This window comes from Chamaea fasciata, unplaced genomic scaffold (assembly GCF_029207755.1).
Source record: "Chamaea fasciata isolate MVZ Bird 193981 ecotype frontalis unplaced genomic scaffold, bChaFas1.0.hap1 SCAF_5, whole genome shotgun sequence".
Classification (NCBI taxonomy): domain Eukaryota; kingdom Metazoa; phylum Chordata; class Aves; order Passeriformes; family Sylviidae; genus Chamaea; species Chamaea fasciata.
The window spans coordinates 39,570,053-39,589,589 of NW_027094090.1; the positions used below are offsets into that span (position 1 = coordinate 39,570,053).

General features: G+C 45.6%; 1 protein-coding gene across 1 annotated transcript; it reads left to right on the forward strand.

Annotated features, from left to right (window-relative positions):
- Positions 1-2,375: 2,375 nt before the first annotated feature.
- Positions 2,376-4,114, forward strand: MYF5 (myogenic factor 5). The gene is made up of 3 exons (XM_066184591.1): positions 2,376-2,973; positions 3,450-3,525; positions 3,671-4,114. The coding sequence occupies exons 1-3, from the start codon at positions 2,467-2,469 to the stop codon at positions 3,862-3,864; spliced, it is 777 nt and encodes a 258-aa protein (XP_066040688.1). The 5' UTR covers positions 2,376-2,466; the 3' UTR covers positions 3,865-4,114.
- Positions 4,115-19,537: the final 15,423 nt, after the last annotated feature.

Below are 19,537 nucleotides of genomic sequence, written 5' to 3' on the forward strand. Positions count from 1 at the left end.
CCCGCCCTTCGCCAGCAGCCTCATTAGCCAGCCCTGTAGTTCGTGTTTTCTCCCCCCTTTCTTAAGTTCCACTCGCCTACTGCATTTTTGCAAATTTGTTTTGAGATCGCTTTACCAGAGGAGCCGGGGGCTCCTTAAGGGATACTAATTACTGATTTTTTTTTTTTCTTCCTGAGTGACAGGCCCTTCCATGGTTTCTTTCATTTCCCAAAATATATTCAAGGGAAAAGGAAGGAATTTTTTCCACCTCTTCAAAGACTTTTGGGAAAAAGCCCGTTTCTTAACAGCCCCAACTCCTCTGAGTTAAGAGTCAAATCTGCGAACTAAAGCTCTGCATGCCAGGAGAGCAGAATTGAGGGGCTTGGCGTTGTGCACCGGGAGATCTGCAGTGCATGCTTGGAGAGGAACCAAGCATGCACCAGCCCAGAAAGGTGATCGGAACTGCAACCGGCACTTTAAAGATCAAGTTTATTTGTGCACGAAGCATAAATATGTAAACAGGTCTATTTTAGCCAGCGCAAACGTGGTAAATGAAGTTGTGTGTGTGTGTGTCTGTGTGTGTGCACGCCACAGCCCAGTGAAGAGTTCAAGTTACTGCCGAGCAGAACCCCTCCTGACTGATGCTGCCTTGGGAAAACAATAGGGAACTGTCCTATTTCAGATGTGGCCCAACAAACAGCAACCTGCACCTCAGGGCGGCAGAAGCCTGAAATCCTGAGCTTTCCCAGTCTGTAACTTTACTCCTTTATCAACTCCCTGCTTTTTATACAGGATTCATTTCAAAGGGGACTCCCCGTGTTTATGGCCCCAAATGAACCAAAGCAGTGCAGATGTAGCCTTCCCCAGCTTTTAGATAATTTTGCATCCTTTCGTGGGACGAAGGGTGTGTGCATGGTTGCTTTTCAGGAAAAAAATTTTGGCCCAGGAGTGGAAATCCGCCTTTGGGGGCTCGAGGGTGGTGGTAGTGGGGAAACAAGGATGGGCCCCCTCCAGCCCCAGCACAGGCCGAGCTCTTGCCTTTCTCCGCCTTGCCCGTGCGGATCGGAGGGCTTCCCGGCGCTGCCACAGGGCATCCCTCTCAGGAGAAGCTTCCCTACCCGTCTTGCCCACTTGATTAGCGGCTCCTGGAGACAAGCGGCCCGCCGTGCCACCACATTACCTCTTCCTGAAGGGAGGCTAACTGAAGGCGCCTTTTTCCTGGCACGCAAAGCGGCTCCGTAGCGTTTGAACCGCTGCTGGGTCATTTGCTCTCCGTTTGAGTTAGCCGAGGTCACATAATTTTATTCCCAGGTAGGGAAGGTTTCCTTTGCCTTCTCATAATATTTTCCTCAGCTACAAAAGCCACCTGGATGAAACCAAAGGATTCCTGCGCGTTAGCAAATGCCTGTTAAATGGCTTCATTACCACTCTAATGACCCTTGCACCGCTCCGCTCGGCTACTGCTGCGGCTGCGGCTCTGCAAGGCTTTTGTCCCCTTGTGTAAAGTTACTTAGGGATTGCGGGGTTAGAAATTTTACACTTCCAGGAGGGGTTTGTTGCACTGGCAGCTGGGACGCATCTGTAACGGTACAAGTTTGCCTGAAAGCAGAAAATTAGCAAGCCCAAGGCACTGCTTGACTGTTGTGTCCCTAGCAGCTCCAGGTCACAAGAGTAGGAGAAAGAATGGGAAAGGGATTTGTCTCGGAGCAAACACACACACTTTTCTTTTGTGAGTACCTTTCTGTGTGATCCGATCTGACTGCAATAAAATCTGGATTCCCTCCTCGTCTCTCCCGGCCACAAGTAGCCAGTGCATTATTGTTCCCCCAGTTTGTCAACTTGAGCCTTTGGTGGCACAACTGTAATCACTGACAAAGCAGTCCTCGAGATAAATAAACACATCTAATGTCTAAGAAGAAGGTTATAATTTTTCAGGTTATACCTTGATCACGGGCTGTGGGAAATAAAGATATGCAAGTAGACAGTGTAGGTGAAAGGTTTCCTCCCGAGGAAACGTGTGATGGGAAACGGGAGATGGGAACATCGGGACTAGGAATGGCTCTGTAGGAGCCACTGACAAGTGGTTCGTGCGCGTCCACTATCCCTCTTTCTCCTTCCATACCAACTGCAAATTCACAGACTTGGTTGGAAATTCGGAGATGTCGCAACCAGCTTTTGGGAGGTCGTTCATTAGAAAAGCGCCCATCTCTCGGCGCTCCAAAGGAGCGGTGCGGAGCAAATTGTCTCCTGGGGACTGGAGGGGGCTTGCCCAGACAGCTCTCGGCAGGGGCTGTGGTGGGATATGCTAATAAAGACTGGCCGCTGCGGACCAGCCTCCCTTTCCATGTATATATAAGGGCCCCCCGCATCAGCCGAAGGACACTTGGTCTCGGGTCGCTAATTACGGAGGAAATTGCCCCAGCGCGCTGCGGAGCGCCTCGCCAGAGCCGGTGGCCGCCGTCCCGCACTGACGCCTCCGCAGCAGGGATGGAGGTGATGGACAGCTGCAAGTTCTCCCCGTCCGAGCTCTTCTATGACAGCTCCTGCCTCTCTTCCCCGGAGGGCGAGTTCCCCGAGGATTTTGAGCCCAGGGATCTGCCTCCTTTCAGCGCCCACGAGCCCCCCGAGCCCTCCTGCTCCGAGGAAGAGGAGCATGTCCGAGCTCCCACTGGCCACCACCAAGCTGGTCACTGCCTCATGTGGGCTTGCAAAGCCTGCAAAAGAAAATCCACCACAATGGACCGGCGGAAGGCAGCCACCATGAGGGAGAGGAGGAGGCTGAAGAAAGTGAACCAGGCTTTTGAGACCCTGAAGAGATGCACCACTGCCAACCCCAACCAAAGACTCCCCAAAGTAGAGATCCTGAGAAACGCCATCAGATACATCGAGAGCCTCCAGGAGCTCTTGAGGGAACAGGTAGAAAACTACTATCACCTGCCGGGACAGAGTTGCTCCGAACCGACCAGCCCCACTTCCAGCTGCTCCGATGGGATGGTAAGACAGAGGCAGGAGCCATAGGGCTGTGGGGATCCCAGGACGGCCCGCGGGCAGGTCCCCCTCGGCCTAACGCCGTGGGACCAGTCCCGTGGGTGTGGGACGGGCCGAACTCAGCCGGACATCACGAAAAGGCGGGCGGTTCGCCTTAGAACAGGCCCCTTTCCCAGATTTTCCGCTGACCACGCACGTGGGTTTTCCGGGGATGCATGAAGGAGCAGTAGCGCTGCCTAAGGGCACCCTGCAGCCCCCCGGATCCCGGGGTCCCCTCCGCTACCCTCTTAACGGGACGGTAGAGGGGTAAGGCTGGGGCTGGGCCAGGTGGGCAAGGCGCTGCCCAGCGCCCAGCCTGGCTGGGGGGCGGCTGCTTCGCTTCCTCCCCGCCGGCATTTATGACCTTTCCCTTCTCGGGGAGCGTCCCGCTGGCCCCTGGGCGGGGGCGGCAGGGCCGTCACTCGCCCCTCGCTGTCTTGCAGGCCGACTGTGGCAGCCCCGTTTGGTCGGCGAGAGGCAGCAGCTTCGACGCCGTCTACTGCGCCGAGATGGCCCACGGTAAGCCCGACTCGGCCCGGCGCGGCCTGGGGGGTGGAGGCGGGGCTCGGGGACCTCCCCGCTCCCCGAGGCATTTGGGGAAGGCAGCGCGGCGCCCATCCCGCGGTAACGCGCTGCCGCGTCCCCGTCCCTCCCCCTGGTGCAGGGTACGCCGCCGATCAGAGCAGCGCCCTGTCCAGCCTGGACTGCCTCTCCAGCATCGTGGACCGTCTCTCCCCGGCGGAGGAACCAGGGCTGTCCCTCCCCGACTCCGACTCCCTCTCGCCCGGTGCCAGCATCGACTCGGGGCCGGAGACGCCCGGGACGCCGCTGCCCCGACGGACCTACCAGGCGCTATGAGGGGCCGGAGGGCCGGCACCCCGCGCCTGCCGCCGGGGCCGCCTCCCGCGCCCGGCCGTCTCCTGCAAACGCTTCTTGGGCGAGAGGGGCAGGCCCGGAGCCCCTTGGGCCGCCGCTTCCCTCTGGGGCTGCAGGCAACGCGCCCCGCCGGTCCCCGGCCCGGAATCGCCCGCACCCCGGCAGGGCAGGCAGACCCCGGGGCTGGGGACACACGCGCTGCCCTGGAATCCCCGCTGCAAATAAAACGTGCTGTGAGAGAGCTGTCTGACCGGCTGGTTCTTTAACTGCATTCCCTGGCGTGGGGGAGGGCAGCGAGACTCGGCTGCATCCTTGTACAGCCCCCATCCAGGCTCGGTCGCCCCCGGGCTCCTGCCTGCGGGGCACCCCGCCTCCACCACGGCAGTCCCGAGCCGGGACATGGAGTGCCTTGCCCGGCTGGGGGCTGAGAGCTTGTCTCTCATTCCACCAGCGCGTATCATTCTGAGACCACTCATGGAGCAACAAAAATGTGGAAGTTTCAATTCTCACACTGCATGTCCTGTTATGGGCAGAGTTTCCTTTATTTTCCGCAAAAGTAAAACTAATCTTTCACAGTCATATTTTTCTATCCTCTCCTCCCCGCCTTCCCTTCCCATCCACCCCTGCAAAGCTCATGTTTCTGTCACTGGGTATGAAGATGGACTGTGTATTCCAGAATTTGACCCTAAAATTGCATGGTGACTCTGTTCTTAAAACAATCTTATGATCTAGCTCTGATGCTGTGCTGGAGAATTTTACTTACTGCTCTGGCAGAGACAAATATAGTAAAATTAGTAAGAATAAACCACAAATGTCTCTTTCACAAGCCACGAGGTAGATTTCACAATATTCGTAAAGCAATATAGGTTTATTTGCTCCTAGTGACTTTGGTCTTACCTACCAGGATGCAAATTCATTACTCTACATGGCTCTGGAAATAGCCGGGTCAAATCTTCATGTCTTTCCAGATTTAACGAATGTTTTCTTCCAGGCACTCAATTCGGTCTATCTACCATGAAAAATTTCCGACTTTTTGAACTCTAGCTATAATTCAAAACTTTCTTAGCCAACCCTCCACCACCCCCCCCCAAAAAAAAAAAAGGAAAAAAAAACAGGTGGGGGAGAAAGAAGATGAGATGGAGAGGGGCTCTTTCAGTTCATCCAGAAAGGTTTCATATGATAAATACTCCGAGTGGGAAGGGATACACTTCACTGTTGTGGCATAAGGGTGTATTTGCCGTTTGTGTTTGTGTTGCTAGCACTCGGCGGCCAAGGGCCCTGGCAGTGGTATTTCACCTCTGATAAATCTTTCACTTGAACCCAGCCCAGCTGAGTCATGTCACCAAAAGTTATCACCTGACTGGCCTTTGGCAGCATCTCTGAACCAAAGATAAAAGAAGCCTTTACTTTGGAATGGCAAAGGCTGTCCCTGTAGCGCACTGAGGGTCTCTGTCCCCCGACATGGGGCCACAGAGTAAGTGAGGTGGCACTTGCCTTCCTGAGTCTGCAGCAGGGCAGTGGCAGGTGTGTATCTGACACAGGGCGAGGCCAGCCCACCCTTTGTGCGGAGCTTCCCTCAAAATTGCTTTCTGCCCTTTCCCACAGCCTTTAGGGAAGTGTTCTTTTCTTGCAGTATATTTCAGCAGGTGCCTTGACCAGAATGGGCTTTCTGTGTATACAGATATGTCTGAACTAATCGTGGAGTAGGAGTGGTTTTCAGCCCCTGAGTTGCAGTCATGCGGAGATACAAACAAGGTGTTCTCACACTCCTGTCATTGCAGATGCTTCAGGAGCATGCAAGTGCCTTATCACAGACATAGTCTTGGTTCTGGGGGATCATTTCTCAAGCCTTCTGTTCACAGGAATCATTATGCAAGACCGTGAATGTCACTGGTTTTATTTCCTGGATTCTCACAGACTGTGTTGCAGTGTTCCCTCCCCTCAATCAAAATACCATCCCAAGGATACTTCGTATGCTCAGGATTTAATAGAGTGCAGATGATTTTAAATGGTATTTTAAAGTGAGCTAAGCTAGAGAACTTTCAGCATTTCATTCTGCACTGTGCTGACCTTGGCAAGTGATCTCGGACGAAGTATGCAGAGTAACACTAGCAAATCACATGTTGGTAATGTACACCTCTCTTTGGCTGGCAGACATTTTAAGAGTCACAAAAAGGTCAATACTTCTGAGAAGTTGCTTTTCAGAGTGTGAGGAGAAGCATTCTGTCTGTGGGATGTTTGTCTGTAGCCTCCTAAGTCCTACTACGGTAGTTTACAACCCATAGGTTTTGCTTTAGACATCTGGGAAAAAAAATACCTTAATTACAGGACACCTATGAAAAAAGCTCCCATCAGCCAAAAAGTGCAATAATCCTTGTAAGGAAGGGAAGTGAACACTATGAAACTGCCTTTAGTCTGTGGATTGGGAAGAACAAAAAGGCTGTTGGGAGATACGCTGTTCTGCTCAGATTTTACATATTTAATGATAATATAAGTGGAACTGAAAAGAAAGATTTGTATTCTATGTGAAACATGTTCATTCAAGTAAGGCTGTGGCCAGAAATAAATAAGAAGGTGATGGTCTAGAAAATCTGAGCTCCACCTGTCCCAGCTCCTACTATGTGTCTGGTTGCATAAGGTTCTGGGGCAGAGTGTAGTGGCCTCACAGGCAGGTGGACAGGTGCAGTGATGCCTCATGGTGTCAGAATAATGAATATAACACAGAGGCTGTGTATGTTACAGCAGGTTTTCTGACTATCATTCACTGCAAGGAAGGGCATAATTCTGCACAATTTTTAGAATACAATTAATGTTGCATTTTGCCTCTGAAAACCTTGCTTATTTGACTTAGATTATGACTGAGGGAGGCAGCTGAGCTTTGGTTGTTTTTTTTTTTTCTTTTTTTTTTTTTTTGCTTGTGAAGTCTCTTGTATCTTTTGTTAATAAACCAAACAGAGGTCTTGATCTTAGTGAAATACATATTTTAAATCCAGATCAAAAGGGACATTTTCACACTGCAAAACTAACATAGAAACCTGGAAAAGATCTCTTAAATATAACATCAAAACAAAAATCCTGCTTTTTAATCTTTGAATTTCTTGAGTTGCTTGTGTGGAAAACCACTCATTTTGCCTGTAGGAAAAGATCAAACTCTTCCTGTGGTAAGGCTTAAAAGTGATACATTTTAAGTAATCAGTTCTCAGAGAATGAAGGGATCTTTATCCGTAGTGCTTGTCTAAATATGCCTAGGAACACCTCAAATTCATAGCTACATTTCGGTGGAAATTCAGCATCTCTTCTTCCCAGTTCACCATGCTTGTCAGGAGCAGTTGGACTTAACCACAGCAGGCAGCTCACCTCTCCCCACCCTAAGTCTCCTCCCTCACTCCCTTCTTCCCTCCTTTCCTCCTCCTTCTCCACCTTCTCTGCAGAACCTTTGATTTGCTTATCACTTCACGTTGCTCCTCTCAGCTGGACCCAGGCGTGCTGGAGGACTCACAGCTGGCCAGCTGACTTCTGACCTTTGGCAGGTTCTGCGTGGGGTATCAGCCTTACAGCTGGCCACAACTGCCTTCCTGGCAACTAAAGGCCTAATGAGCTTGGCCAGCTGGAGACTGGGCTGGAATCCTGCAGGCTGATTTGACCCTGCCTGAGGGATTGAGGGGCTCACCCCCAAACGTGGAGGGAGTGAGCTGTACATCTGTCTATGTGCTGCTGCTCCAGGGCACTAGAGCTGGGCTTCTCCTACCGCCGATTGGATTAATGGGATGACTGAAAAAAGAGACAGCAGAGCTGGTTTTACTCTTGCTTTTTTGGAGTTTTCTGTTGAGTATTAGACTTCATTAGTGGCCCTCACTGCATCTCACGGTGTTCATTCCACAGAGTCCAAGAGATACACCAGACCAGGGCTGGACTGAGGGAGATATTCCCCTTCCCAAACACAGTGGCATGTATTTTCCTTTTATCCAGCAGGTGCCCCACTTTCCTGTCTCCAGGAGGTTATATATGTTGGACACTTGTAGATATCATGCAAAACCCTGTACTACTACTTTCTCAAAAGTCTCTTGCTTTCCACTCCCTTGACCAGCTGAAAGGCAGCATTGATCCAGTTGATCCATGGAGTGAGTCTGTTTTCTTCTTGAGCATTAGTAACATTTATGAACTGCCTGGAAATCTGCTGAAAAATGCTGCTGGCTATGATGCCAAAGACATGGCGCATCTCTGCTTGTAAAAGATGATACCGTGATATATGAGGGTCAGCAAGCCCAGAGAGAGATCAGAAAGATGCTTCAGTATTTGCATTAAGTCAGGTGAATTTGGGTCTGACAGTCTCTGAGGGGCTTTCAGACCTGAAGTAGCAAGAAAAGAAAAGAAAAGATGTGCATTTTTTCCCATTATTTCTCTGATCTTCTGTCAATATATGCTTTTGAGCTGATACTATTTTCTGTTTTAAAAATTTATATAACATGACTTGAAAAAATAGCTTTAAAAGCATTAAAACCCTTTCCAGTTGGCTGGGGTGGAGTCAGTCATCTGGAGGTGGCTGTCTTTGCTCTGGTCCTCACTGTCATGGTTCTGTCTCCTTGGATAGTATCAAGCTGATACTGGGAGCAGATGCCACACTCCCTTCTCCTCTGGGTCTATGCCTACCAAGGGCTGTCTTTCTGATCCTAGGACTTCTACATTTCATTAACATTGTGTCTTGAGCAGCTGGGAGTCCTTCTGGCCTTTTTTTTCTCAGGTTGTATATAATGCTGTGAACTCCTAAAAGGGAATAGTTTGGCTTTAAAACTTCTTCAAATGGATGAGCACCATCCTCTTGGATGCCTGCAGTAGTGAAGACATAATCTGCACCGAAACAGTAAGATTTGAGCTCATAATCCCTGCATGATTAAATGGGGATTTTTCTGGGCCTCATCCTGAGTTTAAGCATTCACTCTCTTCTTCCTTGCACACTCTGCGGGACTGTTTACCTTGTCACGGTGTAGTGAGCGACCTCCAGAGGAGTTTGTTCCTGTTGTGCGACTGGCCACGGAAGACACATCCCATGAAGGTGCTTCATGCGGTGGGAAAGCAGACACCCCTCTCATCTGAAGCTGTTTGATTGATGGAAATATGAGTGAACTAACACCCAGTCTAGGAGAAAGTGAGTGTCTCATATTGGGAATTCGCTTTCAAAGACACACCTGGTGGCAGCAAAAAGGGGGTTCCTGCTGAAGCCAGGAAGGTAAGCACAGAAAACAGGGAGGGCAGTGGTCACACAGCTGTATATGCAGTTACTCAATATGGGGTAAAGGGATGGTGACTCTGGGCCACTGGAAAAAAGTTTAATAACTCCAAAATCCTTTATGCTGAGCATGAAGTAGAGGAGAAACCAAGTAAACAAGGGCTGAGGCAGCTGTATCCTAGCAGTGCCTGAAACATTTCTCACAGGTTTCACAAATTTCTTGCTTGTTTATTTCCTGTGTGAAATACAAAAATGACTGAACTTTGAAACGTGAAGCTTGTTATTTCTAGACTTCCTAATAAAAAGGACAATGAAACTCTTTTTAGAAAAGTGCTCATGAAATTGGACTTCTCAAGCAGAAGTGGTCTGCTCTGAGGGGCGTCCTGACCATGTCTGCCTCCCACAACCCACATCCCCATTGCTCTCTTTTCTGTGAAAGATAAGGACTATGAGAAAAAAAAGAAGTCTATATTTTGGTGTATAGTCTTGCTTTAATACATCCTTTCAACAATGCCATGATTACTTGTATTCCTTTTTATAAAGTAAATAGTCCTATTTTTTACCGCTTTTTATTGTCCAATTTTTTTTCCATCTGTATAGACTTTTATTGTTGATAAGCAATGTGCTTGTTTACATGAATAAGTTTGAGTCCCATTTGGGTTGAATGTGTAAAAACTAACTCTTTATCTTCATGTAAACTCTCCTTTAATCAGAAATAATGTATTACAAAGTACAGCTAGACAGCTAGGTTTATTCTTGCTGCAACTCCACTGAAGCCCCTGGAGTTTCACCAGGAACAGATTTGGGCCAGAAGGCCTAGAATATAGTTACAATGTATTCATTTTCTCATGCTTCAAAAATGGACTGTTTATGCGCCAAGCTGTAAGGTGATATTCACGATGACTGAAGCCTGAACAACATTAAAATATCCAGATCCTCTGGTCCAAATCCTCTGGTATCCGAAACTGTTCCTTTGCTTTCAAAAGGAGGGGTTTACTGCTGCTGAGGGTAAACAAGGGCAGGGGCACAGCTTTGGTGCTCAAGCTGAAATAAGGACTAGCCTAGCTGGAACAGAAGCTTAACTGTAGTGAGCCTATGTCTCAGAATCCCCCATCCCCAAAGTCTGCCCAGTGCCCTCTGCACCGGCCCAGCCTTCCAGCTTCTGTGGCAGAAGGGTTCCGTTGATCCTTTCAGCTCAGAAACCCTTGTGAGACTTGTTGCCCCATTCCCAGAGCCCCCTTTTCAGTGGAATTTTTTTTTTTAATGTAAAGTACTGTGGAAAATTGCTTTTTATTGCGATTATAATGGGTACAGCAGTTCACATAACTTGCAGTGTGCTTGAGAGCCAGAGCCCACATTCTGTTCACGCACTGGCATATCAAGTACAATCATGTTTTCTGTTTAACTTGGCCATGATATCTAGAAGTAGGAGCTTGAAAATGTGCTCACAGTAACTGCAGTGTTGTTTTGAATGCAAATCAGCTCTTACTGAATAGGTAAGATAAGGTAGGTACCTCCTTACCTAGCACAGTAGTTACTGATAGGTAGTAAGTGCAAGGAGCTCTTGAAGAACTCTTCCTCTGGAGCCCGATAATTTTTAAAAAACTTTGTCCCTCTGTTTAGTTAGAAATAAAGTCAGAGAGAAAATGTTGCTGAATACATGATAAAACCCTCCACTTTTTATAATTTCAGACCCATTAAAAAGAAATCAGTATATAGAAAATATTAGAGAAAGATGCAACAAAGTTTATTTTCACATCCTTTTGAACCATAGAAATATCTGTGCACAGATATACTTTATATATGCAGGTTTTAGCAAGTTCAAGGCCTAAAAAGGGAGTCAATTTGGCGGAAGGGAGAAAACCAATATACCAGATTCTTTATTTAAAATGACATAGGAGTATTTTTGAGGGGATTGATCATGAGAGGTTTGACTGAGTCTTCAGCCCCTATATAATTTTTCTTATATGTAATCCTGGTATGTTAGATGTAGATGTCTGTAGTGTCCTTGGCGAAGCCTTTGCCCATAGCTTTATCTTCATACCATTACAGGTGATTTTTTCAGAAAGCTCAGGGCCTTTAAAGATGTTAGAAGCTCCTGGCAAGCAACAGTTCTGCAAGGGGGAGATTCTGCATCTTTTAGCTACCTGAGTAGCTCTGTTTGATTCTAATATCACTTGCTCACTTGGTTAATAGCTGTGAGCAACACCTACAACTGTTCTTCCTCTATTACAGGAAAAAATGTGCCTGGCAAATATTTTGTGGTTTATGAATGCTTTTATGTTCCTGTTTCCTGTTTCCTTTCAAAAGGGGAAAAGCAGTGTATAATCCTGTTGAAAATGTGAGTTATCTGAGAACTGCCTGTGCTGTAAAAATTAGAACATTGCCCCAACATTAAACAGTCCTCAAGACTTTCTGATGACATGCATGCTCAGGCAGGATTTGGCAGGTCAGAGCTGACATCGGTGCTGTTCAGCATGGCAGACACGCAGACCTGGTCTCTAATTTAGAGCTGGAAGTAGGGAGATGTGCCTCTGGATTCTGGATTAATTTTGATGCTGCAATTATCCCATGGCAATTAAATGAAATGACACACTTGGTAAGAGAAGGGAAAAAAACCTGAATCTGTACTGAAAGCATATGCTGTGCATCTGAGCCAAATGTGACTTAAATAGCCGTAGCCTGAAAATTGGAATTTATAAGCATAACACCAATCCAGCAGAAAGTATAACACAAAAATACTTATGAAATTAAAAAAAAAAATCAGCAGCACCCAAAGATAAGAACAGTATAATATATATTCTTTTGGTCCTAATAGAAGTGCCTAGCTTCAAGTGACACCCTGCACTTCTGTGAGCTTTTACTCCCTCTGGCTTCTCCAGAGAAGGCTGCTGCAGCTGAGGCCCTTATGGGTGCAGGAATTCAAAACTGAAGAATCCTTTTTCCACTGGGATTATGCTTTTTATAAAGCTCTGTGTGTGTGCTGGGAAAGCAATTTATTTTGCCACTAATGTGGGATAAAGTGTCATTATGCTACTTAGCTGTCACTGGGTAGTATTTGAAAGTGGTAAATCTATTTTGGGCCCAGTAGTAGTTATAATCATTCCATTCTGAATAAAAAAATAGGAAGTACAGGACAAGGGCTGAACTCTGCTTCACCCCACCCGCCCCCCAGAAAAAAAAAAAAATCTGAAACTTAAGGGACAGATTTCCTACAAAATGTAGGATTTTTTTTTAAATGCCATTTCTCTAAAATGTACAGAATTTTAAATATATGACTAAAAAAAATCAACTGTACTATTTAAAATATTGAAATATCCAGGAGTTAGGCACTTTACAAAATCCTATGGCAGATGAGGGCTCAGATTCTCCAAGGGGATTAGATGTTTAAATATAGCTGAGAATCAGAGACTCCAGGTCTGCAAGCTGGGTTAGGGATCCCCAGTGCCAAGGGCCTTGTCCTTGTAAAGCTGTACAGAACACTGGGAATATGGGAAATTCTCAACATACAGGGAGAGGCACCTGGGCCTCAGTATAATCTCTGGGAACAGAGTGTGGAGCATGCCTCTGCCTAAATAGCAAGAATTTGATGAAGAACATGTCTGATTTAAGTGTCTTAATCTGGATTGGAATATAGTATCTTTGCTCAGTCAAGACCAATCTGTCCATCTTTCTTTTTGTCTGTCTGCCTTTTCACCCTGTGCCCAAGCCATGTGTTTCATGATCTAAGCAGGGATAAATACTTCCTTTACAAAGTAAAAGGGAATGTGCAATTGTTCCTCTTTTATTAACTGGGTTGTCACTTACAGCACTCACTCATGATGTGGGAAGATGAGTTCATGCCCTTTTCTGCCTGTGTCAAAGGGACTGTTTTGATTAGGACAGAAGAGAGTGTTTCAGGGCATGGTGTCCCCAGTGCATATTTGAGTTGCATTATTGCATGGACTAAACTAGATGCTCCTTCCTTCAGCTTGCATGATGACTTTGGCTTCTCGGACATTTAATTTGCCCCTAAATCAGATTTCTGCTTCCTTTTCCCCCAGGTTTTGGGGTGGCTAACTTGTGTGGCATATGATCCTCTCCTTCTGAAGGGCTCTGTCATCTTTTTGGTCATGTGTTAGGAAGCACAGTTACTACATGGCAAAACTGTTGGTGTTTGCCATCCTGCAAGGACAGCACATTCAGTGCTGTGACAACACCTCTTGTGTGCACTCAGACATGATGGGAGCAGGCTGCTCATCCTCATTTTCATGTGTGTCCCTTGCAATGTGTATTTTGGACACAAAGGAGGGATACTTTTCATTGAGCACAAATAGGCAGGCTTAGGACCTTCAGCCCATGCCTCTTCTTCAGACTGAATGGATATCCGGGAGCAAGATCCTTGTAACCACTGGGCTGTTGCAGAAGGTGATCTTTGTGGGCTGTGAACTGGAGACCCTGTGATAGTAAATTCCATCAACTCTGCTGTGGTCTGGGTGAAGTATGAGCAGTAGTAACAGCAAGGTCCTGATCCACCACAACTGTCTGCTGAGTGATTTGGGTATTTTTTTGAGTGTTTCTAGACCTTTTTGCCTTCTAGGGGAGGTCTCCTTGCCAAACCTGATCCTCCTAGGACAAGTTGGGTCTCTAGGACAATTACAACAAGGTTTCTGATAAACATCAAGTGTACATACTGGAACAGCAATGTATAATAACTTATTCTCTGCCTTTGTCAAATATTGGAGGAAGTTTCTTTTGAGTGGTCACTGTGCACTTGGAAAAGTTATGTCCAAGAATGATGAACAGGTTTGCATATTACTTGTAGCAACTGAGAGCATTGAATGAAAAACAAAGAGAAATCTGTGCTACCTGCAGCTATTTGTAACCTCTGTTGTTGGATTAAATTATGACTATGGGGAAGAAAGTTAATAAATTGAGGATGAAATGGCAGGGCGAAATTACCTCAGGCACACATCTGGAGCATGTTGTTGTGTTGTCTGAGAAAATTCGGCTTCAAAGTGCAGAGTTGCACTATCTTAAGGACTGGTGAGTGTACTGGGCATCTTGCAGCAGATCACAGAGTGTGGGCCTCTTTCTTCCAGTGTTCAAATAGTTCCTGGCTTGAATACCCTCAAAATGAATGTGTGCGTGGACTCATGAATTAATGCTGAAGGATATAGCAATGTCCAGGCAGAAATTTTTTGTCCTTTTGCTGCACCACAGGTGGTATAATTTGGCATGATTCTTTACATGCTTGTACTGTTCTGTGACCAGCATTCGTCACTTGGTTTGTTTTTTTTTTTACCTCCCTAAAATGCTGTGACTTAGAGTGACCTGAAGTGGTGGCAGTCACCCATGTCAGATTCCTGTGATTTTGCACATTAAAGGATGCTAAAGCAGCAACCATCTCACAGTACATAGGATGCATCTAACTGCTTACCCTGCTCGAATCTGCTTATCTCTCCCCTGAAAGGAAAAACTGATCAAAAAGTGTACTCTGCCTGAATAAACCCATCTGCTATTACTAGTGCATGACAAAGAGCCAGGCTGCTGTTTATACCTCTCAGAAGTTATTGTGATGTGGAGTGCATCAAAATGGACAAAACCATTTTCCATCAGGATCTCTGGGGAAATGTGGATGCTGTCCTTATGCATTTAAACTGAGCCTTTTTTCTGCTGCTTCTCAAGATTCTCCATGACAAATAACGCTGATCCTGCCCCTGTACTCAGCCCTCGTGAGGCCACATCTGGAGTGTTGTGTCCAGTTCTGGTCTGAAGGAAAAACAAGTTAAAGCTGAGGTGGGAATTAGGATTGACAAGGGAGAGGGATGGAGGAGGATGATTAGAAAATTCTTCTGTCTTCACTGGAAAAAAAAAAAAAAGAAAGGTATTATATTGTGTCAGTAACCATTACACAGATGAGGGGAATCACCTCTTGGAGATAATTGTTCCTTCCATTAGCTACAGAGAGATAGTAGCTGCAATTAATTGCACCTTCACTGCCACTGGTCTCTGAAAATAATGTTAGGTGTTTTGTCTGACTTTTGAGTCACTTCAGCTGCTTCAACAGTGAGTTTTACAGTCAAAGAAACATGCCAAATCTTCATCTGATTTGACACTTGGAACTATTCTTTTTTTCCCTCCTGTTTTTTTCTGGCTTTGAAGATTGTCATTCTTTGACTCTTAGCTTACAGAGCAAATTTTCTTTAAGATTGTATTCATCTCTTCAGTAAGCCAGATCACCTGTGTAGCTGAGCTGAATAATTTAATTAAGGCAAGATAACTGCTTCTAAAACATGTTTTGGAGGTGTACTAATTGTAATGCAGACAGCTGCTGAGGGTTTATTCCTTCAGCAAAGACTCTGGTTGGAAACTTTTGTATCACATGAAAATCACTTTCACGTCATTGGAGTGAACGACATTTCTCACATCCTTGCTCCATGCAGATTTAAATAATCATCCTAGAATTAGCCAGGGATACAGGGAAGAAACCAGCCTTAGCTACACAAGCATCAATGGAAGACTTGTTTACAGATGTCAGGAGATTATTGGCATGTATTTTGACAAAATCTCTTTTTTTGGCCTTACCTTGCCTTAAAGTCTAAATTTAGCAAAAAGTTAGGTAGTCACATCAGACAATTCCAGGATGAGCATAGGTTTCCTGTTACCTTTCCTTGCCTAGGATTGTAACCCTTATCAGAGTCAGGGGGTTTCTAACAGAACTGGAGAATTTGGGCTGCTGTTAAGCACCATCATCAGAGCAGGAAAACTGGACATCTGGTCCTTAACAAGCAGTGAAGGCTGTCAGAGCCTGGGCTTTACCTCTGAAGCTTGCTGAAAGTAGGACTATTCTATCATTTTGACTTCTTTTCTCTGTCCTTTCTTCTAAACACTGGTGCCAGTTTTCTGAGGGCTCCTGTATTTGTCAAGCTGGTTGTTCTTGGGGGTATTGCTTTCTCCCAGGCCTTTCAGAGAGGAACCTGCCTGAGAATATAAGATGTGGTATACAAAATGTAGCTCCTAGTTTGTTTCCACTGCTGAAAAAAAGGAGAACTTTAAGATGCCTGCATACTTCAGCTAAATATCAAAGCCTTGATTAAAGTTGGTAGAGGAAGAAATTATATGAGTGTCTAGAAGGGGAGAAATAAAAATGCCTCTAGAGCTACTCCATAGATACACCTGGATCTAATGATCCAGGAATCTGTTTGGGTGTCCCTCTGAGGAGGGTAGTGCCAGGCAGTGGTACAGACTGTTATCACCCTTGAGAAAATCACAGCTACAATGGAAACCCAATTTGATGGCTATCTTTGGCAAAAAAAGCGCAAAGCACTAAAAGCAGAGCAGCTGCTGCAGTGGGAGATTCATGGCTTGAGTCGATTTGTTACTGCACTTGGTTTACGTGGCTCCCTTCGGCAAGGCATGGGGATGTGCTTCATCTATAATTTAGTTCAATGTAGATTATATACTTGCCTAGCATTTGGAGCATTTTTTAAATCAACACATGTATTATTTTCAGCAGCAGCAACAGCAAGTGAAGTGTGATCAGACCCTGTGTGTGGTCTAATAACCTTGTTAAGCAATATTTACATTAACCCTAGAATTATTACCCAGGTACGAGTATTGCCCTTTTTGCCATAATCCTATTGCTACTTGCCATTTTTAGCACAGAGAGTATTCACTCTTGTGATGTTACTCTAAATGTAAATCGAGTTCAGCTCTGAACTGTCTACTCACTGTATGTGTGGCAATATGCTGAACGAATGCTGTGTACATTTCTGTGCGCAGCTCTTTAACGCTGGGAGGAAAGCAGCCCTAAGCAGCGACAGTAAAATGAGCAGCTCTCGGTGCCATGAGCATCGTTTTACACTAGGCGTCTCCCTTGGCATATTTATTCAGCTGCAAGCTCCACCTGCCAGGCCCATGGAACGGAGTCAGGCGGAGGTAGGGAGACAGATTCGTATAATGGGGCTGTAAGCCTGCTACAGTGTCATACACATAGTGGAGACAAACATTGCTCCAAAGACCCAGTCAGCACTTCCACTTTAGTCTGAGTTAATTGATGCCTAAACCCCTTTCACATGACCAAGTTTATGTTTTGCTTTAGGGGTACTAAGACCCAACGGTGAATAGTTTAATTTCTTTCTGTCAACCCTACAGACAAGATAAGGACAACATGCAAAAAACGGAAGCTTGAAAGGTGGTGCTCATGGAAGTTCTGCACTCGAAGCATGGTGCTAGAAAAGAAATTAATAGTTAGTTATGTGTTTGATCCCTGGGAGTTTAAGAAAGGCTCTTGCTTTCTAATTGCTTACTGTTGGAAACTTACTTTGAAATAGAATTTCAAAACAAGTGAAACATGGGTTCCTAGATGTCTTTTTATAATACACTTTCAGACTGGATGGTTGAAGGCACTGACTCAGTGTTTGGATGGTGGCAGGAGTTGGTTCCACATTTTCACCTGTGAAATTCCAGTCAGGCATGGGGCTACATGCCAGATATGATGGATTTCCTTCACCTGTAAACCTCACATGTTCAGTATGTGCACAGTGACTGCGACCTACTGCAGGTGTGTGAATTCACGGTGTAATGCCTCAAGCAGGTCTAATGTCCATTGGTTCCAGACAAGGAGCTGTTTTTTAAGCCAGAGGAGGGTGTGTGGTTGCTCCACAGTCACTGTCAGAGCATAGAGTGCTTTGTCAGCAGAGGAACGAAATGAAAGTGAAAATTGTCACCTGATAAAAAAGGGGTGACTCAGGAAAGAGGTGACATTCTTGGCATATCTATATTTTTTTTCAAGGTTTATCTACCATTTTTCTATCCTCTCAATGTATTTTTCCCCATGTATCCTTGAGGGCTAGTGCCAATTATTTCGTGTAAGGCAAGTAAGACAGATGACTGTGCTGGCCATGAGAGGGCAGCTAATGGATACGGAATGCAAGAGAAGAGCAGAGCACTCCAGAAGACAGACATGGCAAAGCCTAAATGCCACACTTGGCTGAAGAGACTGTAGGTGATCAAGGAGTGTCATGGCTCAACCAACACGAAACTCACATAGAAAGAAAGGTAGGGGAGTATTTCAGACGGAACAGGTTTGTGGTGACCTTTGGGCTCTTGTCAAAGGGAATTTGTGAAGCCAAAAGGTGGAGTGATAGGAAGAGAGATCAGTGAAGAAGTACCCCTGAGTTGCTCTCATCTGAGTTGGGGCCACTCCAGCCCACCAAACTGTTCATGGCTGCCTTAACATACCCAGAATTCTTCCCATGCTGTTTCAGCTAAGCATTTTGTCTTGTTCTGTCCAAAAACTGCTGTAAGAGACACGGTTTATCCTCCCAACATAAAAAAGTAACTTGTTCAGGTTAAATAATATTCTATATTTCTGGAGAAGTTTTCATGGATATGGGATAAGTATCTTCCCTCTTCTGTAGTGCTGCACTGGCTACTCTGTACTTCAGAGGTTTTTACTGTCTTCTATGTTTCTTCAATCTCAACAGAAATGTTATGGAAGCATCTCCCGACATCCAGTTTTAAATTGGGCCAGTTCCCAAGCTAATCTCAGGCTTTCAACTGGTCATAAGTGCAACTTATGTTGGTCTGTTTTGTGATGTCAAAATTAAAAGTTCGGGGAAGATTTACAGCTTCAGGCTTAATATAATTTTCCTTGAAATGAGCATGAATTTGTGTGTCTGTGTGTCTAACACACTCACTTTGAGAAAAAACGGAGTTCTCTCAACTTGAGAGTTGCTGTGGGGAGAAACTGTAATAGGACTAATGAACAAAGTCTCTGTAAGATTGGGATATGTTTGGGCATCACCTTTTTGCAGCACAATCCAGCTTCACATGTCTCAGAGTGATCACCACAGAGAGGAAGAGAAGAGGTACTCCTTCACCCCATCAGATTTTTATGATTTTGCAACAGGAACTACTGCAATTGCTGAATCATACGCTTCTCTTGTGGTCGATGAGTTGACAAGAATATGTGCAAATAACTGTAAGAAAGTAAACTGAAAGCTAATCAGAGATTAAACTCCTATGTGACTTTTCTTCCTCTTGGATCTTGGCTGTTCCTTTTAGACATCTGCTTTTGTAATCTTTTTGCTTAATCCTAGATAGCTGCAGGTTTTATATTTCAGAAATGGGCAAGTTTTGTTATCCCAGATCCTTATGGCAGAAGTTTAATTGATGCCATTTTTTGCGCATCTCTGTTTGTAACCAGAAATCAAAAGCAATAGTTCATGTTTACAGCTGTAGGTATTGTAACATGCACACAAACTAGCCCAGTGTTAGGGGTGGCAGCAGAGAGTTCTGCTATTAGTGCTCACAGGCTGAATGAAACTTATTGCAATCTGCTCCTGTATCCACCACAACCAAAGCATTTTGCGAACAATACCTGTGCAGAGCTCTTAAATTTCTTAGAATGGTTCAGAACAGACATCTGTAGTGACAGGAACC

Bases quoted from the DNA above. Each gene is read 5' to 3' on its own strand.
- MYF5 (XM_066184591.1), top strand. From the start codon at position 2,467: ATGGAGGTGATGGACAGCTGCAAGTTCTCCCCGTCCGAGCTCTTCTAT. The intron at 2,974-3,449 runs GTAAGACAGAGG...GCTGTCTTGCAG, and splicing joins CCAGCTGCTCCGATGGGATG to GCCGACTGTGGCAGCCCCGT. The intron at 3,526-3,670 runs GTAAGCCCGACT...CCCCTGGTGCAG, and splicing joins CTGCGCCGAGATGGCCCACG to GGTACGCCGCCGATCAGAGC.